We start from the raw sequence: 12,071 nt of genomic DNA on the forward strand, positions 1-12,071 counted from the left end.
GAGATTCCACCAAGAAACGATAAATGAATTCAGCAAAACAGGATACAAAATTAATACCCAGAAATCAGTTTCATTTACATACGCTAATAATGAACTAACAAAAAAGGGAAATTAAGAGGATCCATTTACAATTGCTTCAAAAAGAATAAAATACCTAGTAATAAGCCTAACCAAGGATGTAAAAGACCTGTAGTCAGAAAATTATGAGGCACTGAAGAAGACACAAATAAGTGGAAGTACATACCATGTTCATGGATAGGAAGAATTAACATCATTAAAATGTCCATGCTACCCAAATCAATCTACAGATTCAACCAATTCCTTTCAAGACTCCAATGACATATTTCACAGAACTAGAACAAATTTATATGGAACCACAGAAGGCGCCACACACCAACAGTGATCCTGAAAAAAGATCAATGTTGGAGAAATCATGCTAACTAATATGAACTATACTATAAGGCCATAGTAATCAAAACAATGCGCCATCATAAAAACAGGCTCACAGATCAATGGAAGAGAATAGAGTCCAGAAATAAACCCACATCTTTATAGTCAATTAATATTTGACAAGGAAAATCAGACACATGCAGAAAAATGAAACTAAACCACCTTCATATACCACACACAAGAATAAATTCAAAATGGATCAAAGACTTAAATATTGGACCCAAAACCATAAAAATTCTAAAAGAACACATAGGCAACAAAATCTCAGTCACTCTTCATAGCAATTTTTATTGGATATATCTCCCCAGGCAAGGGAAACAAAAGAAAAAATTTAAAAATGGGACTACATCAAACTAAAAGTTTTGCCCAGCAAAAGAAATCATCAACAAAATAAAAATACCACTTCCCCTGTCTGGTGTGGCTCAGTTGACTGAGCACTGGCCTGCAAATCAAAGGGGTGCCAGTTCAGTTCCTGGTCAGGGCACATGCCTGGGTTTCAGGCCAGGTCCCAGTTGGGGTTGTGGGAGAGGCAGCTATTCAATGTTTCCCTTGCACATAAACATTTATTTCCCTCTCTTTCTCCCTCCCTTCCCCCTTCTCTAAAATAGGTAAATAAAATAAACATAAAAAGACAACACAGAATGTGAGAACATATTCACCAATATATCTGGTAAGGGATTAATATCCAAAATTTATAAAGAACTTATAAAACTCAACACCAAAATAAAAAAAACAACCCAAATAAAAAATGGGCAAAGGACCTGAATAGACATTTATCCAAAGAAGACATACAGATAGTCAATAGGCATATGAAAAAATGCTCAATGTCACTAATAACAGAGAAATGCAAATTCAAACCATAATGAGATATCTCATACCTGTCAAAATGTCTATCATCAATAAGTCAACAAACAAGTGCTGGCGAGGATGTGGAGAAAGGGAAACCCTTTTGCACTGTTAGTGGGAAAGTAGACTGATAGAGCCACTGTGGAAAGCAGTATGAAGATCCCTCAAAAAATTAAAAATGGATCTGCCCTTCGACCCAGCAATCCCACTTCTGGGAATATATCCAAAGGAACCCAAAACACTAATCTGAAAGAACGTTAACTCCCTATGTTCACTGCAGCATGATTTACAATCACCAAGATATGGAAGCAGCCCAAGTATCCATCAATAGATGAGTGGATAAAACAACTATGGGACACTTACATAATGGAATACTACTTGGTCGTGAAAAAGAGGAAAATTTTACCCTTTGTGACAGTATGGATGGACCTAGAGAACATTATGCTAAGTTAAATAAGCCAGTCAGAGAAAGACAAATACCAAATGACTTCACTCGTGTGTGGAATCTAAAGAACAAACTGAACTAACAAAGAAAATGGGGACAGACTCATAGATGGAGAGCAGGATGATAGCTGGAGGGGAGGTTATGGGAAAGTGGAGGGATTGGGCAAAAAGGAAAATGGACTCATGGATGTGGACAAGTGTGGTGATTCCTGAGCGGGGGAGGGTAGGGGGGTGGGAATGGTATAAGGGGACTAAATGGTAATAGAAAAAAATACAATAGAGATTAAATTAAAAATAAATAAATATAAACCTAAAACAAAATTTATTTTAAATACACTTAGTCAATAAGAATAAAAATAAACCAGGATAAAATACAGACTATAAATCTGGCTACAGAACAGCTGATATGCTGACTCCACTAATAAAAGATCTACATGAATCAAGCCAACCAAATGGCAATTCAAAAATTTACTTTAAACTTTAGTAAACTGATTTGGCTATATTTATCAACCTCTATAGTTAGTCCAACATTAAACACAACACTACACATCCTTTACCCCTATGAAAGCAAAGTATATAATAATAAAAGCTAACATACTGAGTATACAGTATGTGCCATATCAAAGTATTTTAATCAGTGAATCCTAATATAACCTTTACAGACAGGCAATGCAGTTCCAAAAAGTAGAAATAATAAAATGACATTTTCTGATATTACTGAAATAAAAGTAGGAAAAAAAGTAAAATAATCAAAAGGCCCTTCCACCTGGAATTTTTCAACTTTCTATTGATGACTGAAAAAATCATGATAAAAAAACCATATCAGAATCTCTGGAAAAAATTAAAGCAGTAATTATAGGAAATTTTACAGCCTTAAACATATCAAAACGAAAGAATAAAAATAAATGAATTAAGTTACCAACTCGAAATGCTAGGAAAAGAACTATGACATTTACCAAAAAAAAACAAAAAACTTGGTGATGCTGCACTAGAATTGGAATTATCAGTATGATCTGAAAATATAAAGTCATAATGTTTTTAAAATTTATTTCCCAGCCCTGACACTAAGAGGGCCTATAAACAATGGTATACCAGTAGGAACAAGCACAACTTATGCTGAGATCTTGGTTTCTCAAAATCCATTTCCCACTAAAATTAACCAGGATTCCTTGGACCAGTAGCTGATTCCAGGTCTATGGCAGGACAAGAAGATGGTAAGCCCTTCTTGCGCTTAAGTGCTCGAAAAATGATGGAAACATGTTAAAAGATCATGAACTAGCTTGAACATGTTCCTATTAACCAAATTTGAAACAATTTGTTTATCAAAAAAGAATAAAAGGTTTTAATAGATTATAGGACAACTATCAAAAAAAATCATGACATATAAAAGGGGGAATCAGTCCTAGTTCCAAAGGTATAAACATTCATCAAAATGTACACTAAGATATACACATTTTACTGTATGAAAAACATAGCTCAAGAAAAAGTATGGGTTGTTCTATAAAGAAAAAGGCTTGAACACATATCTATGGGGGGGTGGAGGTGGTAGCAGACAGAGGAGGCAAAAGAGAAAGATTTCACAACTGATATACTGAAATCATTAAAGAAGTCATAAGGGATGAAAGTAGATTATCCTTGGAAAGAAAGGTACATTTTACCTAGAGATAGGCAGAGATTAAGAATGAATATTAACAGTTCTATGTATGCGGCAAGAAGTTGGGAGCACTACCAGAAAGCCTTTTTTTTCTTATTAAAATAGAAAACTAAAAATGAGGTAGACTGACAATATAGTAATTAATAAATATGAGTTTAAGAAATTCGTAATTGCAAATCCTGAAATGGTTCTAGTTTCTACTTGATATCAACCAATCTAACTCCAGTGACAGCTATTATAATGGGTAAAACACTATGTATAGTCCCTATTCTTGTATCAAGAAGCAGAACATTTTCATTGTTTTAGTAGAAACATCTAAGGGGATTTCATCACAAGCTGGCAACTGATTAGATGGGCAAGGCCACTTGGGGCAACTCTTCAACCTTGCGTCACTATGTCAAAGAGGCTACTACTCTTCAAGTGTTTCAGGTCCTGAAATAGAATCATGACCCAAAAGTGATCACAACCTAGCAATAAAATTACTTAATGACTCAACCAGAGTTTATTAATTTATAGTGGTGCTATCAGTTTCCAATGAATTTCCATTAAATTCATGTTCCCCATGCAAGACACCTCTCTTTCTGCTATAAAAGTACCTAAGAAGCTAAATTAATGAATCAGGAGGCTATTTAATAAGCATAAACTCAGAACAAGGGAGGGAGACATGGCCTCGAAGAAAGATATCCCTTGAGCTCTAAAAAAGCAGCATAAAGTATCACTAGCCTGCCTCTTCAGTGACAAGACTCCTTACCATCCCAAATACAGAGTCTCTTCTTATGGACTACCTTCCTTCTCTGATTCCCACTTTCAATGTAACCCATTTCTATTCGTTTAACACAGGGTTTTTTAGATAAATTAAAGTCAATGATTAAAATCCAGTCGAGTTGTATTTCAATCTACTCACGTGTTTAATTTAAATGGATCACATCTCAGAGTTCTAAGGGCACCTCACTTTCCCAACTTACAGACTTGTTTTTACTAAAAACCTTAAAAAAATACAACTTTGGGAAACCACAAAAAAAAGGGAATAGTAGGGGGAGCAAACAAGAGGAAATTAGGGCACTTTTCTTCTGATGCATTCAATAGGCTTTGAAATTACTTTAGGTTACAAGGACACTATAAAAGTTACACTGGAATAGTCCAGACACTAAGAAAGATGTACTCTGGTTTTTCAAGGGATGACAAACGAAATATAGAACTACTCTTGCCTACTCCTCTCATTTCTGCTAACCATGAAAATAAAATGTACCAGAATTCATCAGCATGTCTCTGAAACTGACCCAACAATATTCAATCACCCTTGGATTTGTCATCGTCAAAAACTGTTCAAAATTAACAAAAAGTTTTCTAAATCAAAGCAGACTGAATTTTATAACCTCTTCCCCATTCATCTCAAAAATAAATGAAACACAGGTCTCTTCAAGTTTGAAAGAGTAACAACATGCGACTGACCTCCCATAACCAGATGAACACTCAATACATTTAAAACTCCTGTTATAAATGGCCCATGGAAATTGATACCTGAGACTTGACACGTCTTGTTCTCTTTGGTAGAATGTTCATTCTTGTGCCTGGCTCTGGGGAAGTTTGGACATCAGTGCCAAGAACCTCAGGCTCCACTTTTTCCTTAAGATCTAAATTAGGCATTTGTACGCCCTAAAGAATCAGAGCACAGAAAGAGAGCAGATTCACTGATAAGAGATCAGACATGAGACTCGGGAAAAATAGTATATTTACAATAAATCCCTAATGCTACATGAAACCAGATGGCAAATCTCCCACCAAACTGAGCTATAGATTTAAGTTAATCCCTATCAAAACCTAGCAGGTTTTTGTAGAAACTGAGAAGCTGATCCTAAAATTTATATGGGAATGCGAACTGTTTAGAAATTCTGGAAAAAAAAATAAAGTTTGAGGACTTACACTACTGGATATCAAAACTATAAAGCTACAGTACTCAAGACAGCAAAGTATTGGTGTTAAGGTAAATATACAGATCAAAGAACAAAACAGAGACCAGAAATAAACCCACATGTTTAAAATCAACAGGTTTACAACAAAGGTGCCAAGGTAAATCAATAGGAAAAGGGTAGTCTTTTAAACAAATGGTGCTGGTACAACTGGATATTCATATACCACTCTGCCCATCAGAAAAAAACTTACTTTTACCTTATCCTATATACACACACAAAAAATAACTCAAAATGGATCAAGTCCTAAATAAAAAGGCTAAAACTATAAAATATCTAGATGAAAACAAAGAAGAAAATCTTTGTGGTCTTGTGTTAGGAAAAGATTTCTCAGCTATTAACAACAGAAAAACAACCCATAAATGGGGAAGGAAAATATCAATAAATTACTCTTCAAACAAACACCATTATAAAATGAAAAGATAAACCACACACTAGGTGAAAGCATTCTTAAAAATCACTTTCCGATAAAGAACTTGTATCTAGAACATTCAGTGAACAAGTATAAGATGAGAAACAACCCAATAAAAAAAGATTTGAACAGACACTTCATAAAGGAAGATAAACAAATGGCTAATGTGCACATGAAAAGATGCAGAACACCATTAGTCATTAGAGACATAAAAATTAAAACCACAATGCGATACCACCACACACCCACTAGAATGGCTATAAGCAAAAAAACTGACAATACCAACTGGTGGCAAAGACGTGGAGATATTGGAAGCCTCTAAATTATTGGTGCAAATGTAAAATGGTTCAGCCACTTTGGAAAACAGTTTGGCAGTTTCTTAAAAAGTTAAACATAAACTTACCATATAACCCAGCAATTCCATTCCTAGGTATCTACCCAAGAGAAATGAAAACATATGTCCACACAAAGACTTGTACTTGAACATTCACAGCATTATTCATAACAACCATAAACTGGAAATAATCTGTCCATCAACTAGTACTGGATAAACAACTATAGTATATCCATACAGTGGAATATTATTCAGTCATAAAAAAGAATGAAGTACCAATACATGCTAAAACATGAATGAGCCTTAAAAACACTAGGCTACATGAAAGCAGTCAGACACAAAATCATATATTGCATGATTCCATCTATGTGAAATTTCTAGAAAAGGCAAAACTATACAGCTTTGTTTAGAGAAAGTAGATCAGGAGTTGTCTAGGTTTGGGGGTAAGAGCAGGAACTAACTACAAACACACACAAAGGTACTTTTTGGGCTACCAGAAGTGTCTGTAAAACTAGATTGTAGTGTTTTATTTATTATAGCTTACTGACTGTGTACCTACAATGAGTGAATTCTATGGCATGTAAATTACATTTTAATAAAGTCATTTAAAAATATATAAAATGAAGAGGAGTAATCTTTCAAAAAGCTTAAGCCAAAGGACCCATTTTAAATAACTAAGAAAACACCCTTTGTTTCCATCATCCTATACCTTGTAAACTACCAAAAATAGCTAATTTTTAAACTACACCTTATTCCCCCAAATTTTGGTACCTCGTACACACAGCCAACTGTTAACTAGTTATGGTGAACACAGTCTAAAGGGTGTACTTGGCAGACCGGACTTATCCACCCCTAAAAAAATATATATAAATAAATAAACACATATCTCACCATAAGGCTGACACCAGACTGGAAAAGCTCATATGGGTAGAGAATTCTTTCATAGTGTGACTTCAAAAGAGACCCAGTTCCTTTTCCTGGCAGATATCCCAAGCGGCTACCCACTTTAGACCATTTCTTTTCTTTGGTGACCATTTCAAAACCTCCTTTGCTGGCAACAATCTGAAAAGAAAGTAAAAATTATTTAGGGAAAGGAGGTAGATTCATACATTCTGACTTTACATGTTGATTGATAAATACAGAAATTATTCTGGGCCTAGATTTCAAATTTCCCTTCAACAAATATCTGACAAAACTGAAACTTGTCAACATTTTAAAGTATGCAATAAGATGATTTTTTAAGTTTTAAACTTTATTATTTAATTAATGCCATTGTGCCTACTTTAAATAAACCAGGCATTCAAAATCATTCAATGAATTTACACTTTGTACATTATGTACCTTGAGAAAATGAAACACATATATGTCTCCATACCCGTAAGGAACTCAACATGTAAAAATTAAATACAGACCAAAAACAGACATGAGAATAAATGTCATATAAAAGAAACATAATTTCTGAAATTAAAAAATATACTGAAAAAAACTAATAAAATTTTTAAAAATTGTCAAGCAAACAGTGGATTCATAGGATATGGTGGAAAAGATGCTATAATTTTTCATAAGGAGAAAAGTTTTACATGGAAGATTATAAGGAATACTATGGAAAAATCACATTATATATTCCAGTATTACATTTACTGGAATGTAGCACAGAATGTCTTAACATAGAAAGTGATGAGATAAACTGGACATTTGGCAGAATGTTCACATCAAATCTAACACTGTGTATAATCTATATGTATCAAGGCCTCCTATCTTTTAGAAGCTGATATTGTACATCTCTCCCACTCTAAAATTTAGGCAGTTTTCAATTGCACTGACAACAGAATATAAAGGACCATGACAGAGTTACTTAAACTCAAAAATAATTCTCTTCTTTGAATATGCATTACTGCATTTTACTGTATCAAAACAGTTTAAAAAAAAAAAAACAACACAGAATTATCACATGATCCAGCAATTCCACCTCTATGTATATGCCCAAAAGAACTAAAAACTGGGATTCAGGCAGATGCTTGCATATCAATGTTCACAGCAGTATTATTCACAACAGCCAAAAGGTGGAAACAACCCAAATGTCCATCAAGAGATTAATGGATAAGTAAAATGTGGTATACACATACAAGAAAATATTATTCAGCCACAAAAAAGGAATAAAATTCTGGTACATGCCCTTGGATGAACCTTGAAAACATTATGCTAATGAAATAAATCAAACACAAAAGGATGAATGTTGTATGATTCCATTTATGTGACACACCTAGAGCAAGTAGAATGAATAGAGGCTTTACCAGGGGCTACAGGGAGGGATAAGTTCTAGAAATGGACAGTAGTAATGGTTGTACAACATTCTGAATGTACTTCATGTCATTAAATTGTACCCTTAAAAATGGCTAATTTTGTTACACAGATGTTACCACAATTTTATTTTAAAGGCTAAGGGCATATACTCTGGAGCCAGTCTGAGAGTTCAAATACTAGCTCTGCTACTTAACAGTTGTATGACCTTGGGTAAATTATATAATTTGCATCTAAAATTCCTTACTACTTAAAATTCCTTACGACTTAAAAAGTTGTAATAATAGCACCTATACCTGCCCTGTCCAGGTGAGTCAGTTGGTTGGAGCACTGTGCCATACACCAAAATGCTGTGGGTTCAATGCCCAGTCAAGGCACATACCTAACACTGAAGGTTCAACCCCTGGTCGGGGCACATACAGGGGGCAACCAATCAATGTCTGTCTCTTATATTGATGTTTCTCTCTCCCCCATTTTCTCCCCACCCCAGCTTTCCTCTAAAATCAATAAAACATATCCTCAGGTAAGGATTTAAAAAATAGTACCTATACCTCATTATGCAACTGTTGTGAGGATAAATGAAATAAGTAAAACATGAGAAGCACCAGGACACAGTAAGTGCTATATCAATATTATCTGTATTACAAATGTCTGTGTGTGTGTGAGGGGGGACACACATGGTATAAATAAGTTAAGAAAATGTTTTCAACTCATGTGATCTAGGATACCATTATAGACAAAGAAGAACCTATAGCCAAAGTAAATTTTTCTCTAGTGAAGTATCTGAAAGCTTGGTAGAAACATACACAAGTTCACACGCACAAGAGTTGAACACATCTCTAATTCTTCAGCTTCTCTTATCATAGCCTCAGAGTAGCTCCTCTGTCAAGACCTAACCAGGAAAATTATAAAGAGAAAAGAATGTATTTTCAAATTTTGTAGTGCAGAAGACAATGAGGGTACCTTAAATGGAGGGCTCTCAGGAAGCAAATGGATAAATTAAAATGCCGTTCTTTATAGGGTACCAATCAGCATGGCAATGATGAATGTAGCCCAGCACCGAACCGGAAAACTGATCGGGCGGGAGGTGGCACACAGGGCCCAGGCATGCAGACCCGCTTTCCCATGGAGAACCAGGCTGGCATTGTACCTAGGCTGCTTGAAGGCCTGCTTTTGCTAAAATTCCCTCACCCTGAGTTGTTAAGACTGCAGATGTTTAATGTGTATCTCTGAAGCAACTCCCTCAAGTCTGTGATAAGCCGTCCCAAGGATGGAATGTAACCAGATCGATCACTTTTATCATTCCCTTGCATTTGCAACATTTTTTTTGTTATATGTAAGAAGGAATCACTTAAAGTAAGCCTAAGTATAATAAATGAGAACCTTCTTTGATGTAATGCTACTAGAAAGCAATAAAATCCTGTCTAGGCAAGGGTCGAGGTGCTCTCTCTCTCAGAGAGTGGCCATGCTGTCCCTTTTTCTCCACAGGACTTCTGCAGTCTGTGTGAATTTGTTCGTCACAGCCACAACATACAGGCCCCACTGGTCAAAGTCTGCATCAGTTCTTTCATAAACTTCCAGTGCTTCTACACTATCAGCTACTGTCCTAGGTGCCTGACATATGTCTGTGAATAAAATAAAAATATTTGCCTTCATGGAGCTTACATTCTATTAGAAGACACACAGTAAACATAATATGTAAATTTTGAAATGCTAAACCCTGTGGAAGAAAATTTAAAAAGCACTTAAAAGGCCTCATGAGGACATGCAGCAAGGCAGCCGCTGGCAGACCAGGTGAGGCAGTGGCTGGGTGGCTGGCAGAGCAAGACAGTCCCACATTCGCATGCGGATAAACTGGGGAGAACAACTGGGGAGTGAGACAGTCTGCGCAACACAGGGTCCCAGTGTGGGGAAATACAGCCTTAAAACCTTTGAATATAAAATCCTGTGATGGTTGAGGAGACCAGAGAAACTCCCAGCCTCACAGGCGAGTTCGCTGGAGAGACCCACAGGGTCCTAGAACATACACAAACCCACCCACACGGGAATCAGCACCACAAGGGCCAATTTGATTGTGAGTAGTGCGGGAAGTGACTGAAAACCAGCAGAGAGCAGAGCAAGCAGCATTGTTCCCTCTGGAACCTCTCCCCCACATACAGCGTCACAATGCAGACATAGGTGTTGCTGCGCCCTGGTGAATACCTAAGGCTCCACCCCTTACTATGTAACAGGTGCGCTGAGACAAAACGAAATGGTCTAAATGAAAGAACAGATCAAAGCTCCTGAAAACATACAACTAAGTGATGAAAAGATAGCCAACCTATTAGATGCACAGTTCAAAACACTGGTGGTTAGGATGCTCACAGAAATGGTTGAGTATGGTCACAAAATAGAGGAAAAAGTGAAGGCTATACAAAGTGAGATAAAGGAAAATGTACAGGAAACCAACAGTGAAGGGAAGGAAACTGGGACTCAAATCAACAGTTTGGACCAGAAGGAAGAAATAAATACTCAACCAGAAAAGAATGAAGAAATAAGAATTCAAAAAAATGAGCAGCTTAGGAACCTCTGGGACAACTTTAAACATCTGAATCATAGGGGCGCCAGGAAAAGAGGAAGAGCAAGAAATTGAAAACATATTTGAAAAAATAATGAAGAAGAACTTCCCCAATCTGGCAAAAGAAACAGACTTCTAGGAAGTCAGGAAACTCAGAGAGTCCCAAAGAAGTTGGACCCAAGGAGGAACACACTAAGGCACATCATAATTATACTACCCAAGATTAAAATAAATGAGAGAATTCTAGAAGCAGCAAAAGATAAGGAGACAGTAACCTACAAAAGAGTTCCCATCAGACTGTCAGCTGATTTCTCAAGAGACCTTACAGGCTACAAGGGGCTGGAAAGAAGTATTCCAAGTCATGAAAGGCAAGGACCTACATCTAAGACTACTCTATCCAGCAAAGCTCTCATTTAGAATGGAAGGGCAGATAAAGTGCTTCCCAGATAAGGTCAAGTTAAGGAGTTCATTATCACCAAGCCTTTATTATATGAAATGCTAGAGACTTATCTAAGAAAAAGAAAATAAAAAATATGAACAGTAAAATGGTAACAAACTCAGTTATTAACAACCGAACCTAAAACAAAAACAAAAATCAAACTAAGCTAAAAACTAGAACAGGAACAGAATAACAGAAATGGAGATCACTTAGAGGGTTTTCGGAAGGGAGGGGAGGGGAGTAAATGGGGGAAATGGTTCAGGGGATAAGAAACATTAAATGGTAGGTAGAAAATAGACAGGGGGAGGTTAAGAATAGTATAGGTCTACAGGAAAAGCAGAAGCCAAAGAACCTATATGTGGGACCCATGGACATGAACTAAAAGGGGGAATGTGGGTGGGAGGGGGTGTGCAGGGTGGAGGGGAATAAAGGGGGGGAATGGGACAACTGTAATAGCATAATCAATAAAACATATTAAAAAAAGAAAATTTCAGAAATAAACAATTCATAAGTTTTAAATTTCAAAAAAAGGCTCCATGAGTAGAAGAATGAGTGTAAACTGGAGTATTAATTAATTGCAAAAAGCCTCATGACAAAGGTGAAATCTGAGCAAAGATGTGAAAGAAGTAAAGCAGTTACCCAAGGAGATACACAGGAACTAGCC

At 36.2% G+C, this 12,071-nt stretch overlaps 1 protein-coding gene across 1 annotated transcript in view; it reads right to left on the reverse strand.

Annotated features, from left to right (window-relative positions):
* The window catches only part of KDM5A (lysine demethylase 5A), a 111,944-nt gene that overhangs the window by 86,016 nt on the left and 13,857 nt on the right, over positions 1–12,071 (reverse strand). Inside the window, exons 4-5 of the mRNA XM_045830406.1 lie at positions 7,002–7,172; positions 4,916–5,050 (exon numbers count right to left, since the gene is read on the reverse strand). Of these exons, the coding sequence (XP_045686362.1) occupies positions 4,916–5,050; positions 7,002–7,172 (306 nt within the window). The remainder of the gene's footprint in view (positions 1–4,915; positions 5,051–7,001; positions 7,173–12,071) is intronic.

This window comes from Phyllostomus hastatus, unplaced genomic scaffold, assembly GCF_019186645.2.
Source record: "Phyllostomus hastatus isolate PE091 unplaced genomic scaffold, TTU_PhHast_1.1 phas_contig_152, whole genome shotgun sequence".
NCBI lineage: Eukaryota > Metazoa > Chordata > Mammalia > Chiroptera > Phyllostomidae > Phyllostomus > Phyllostomus hastatus.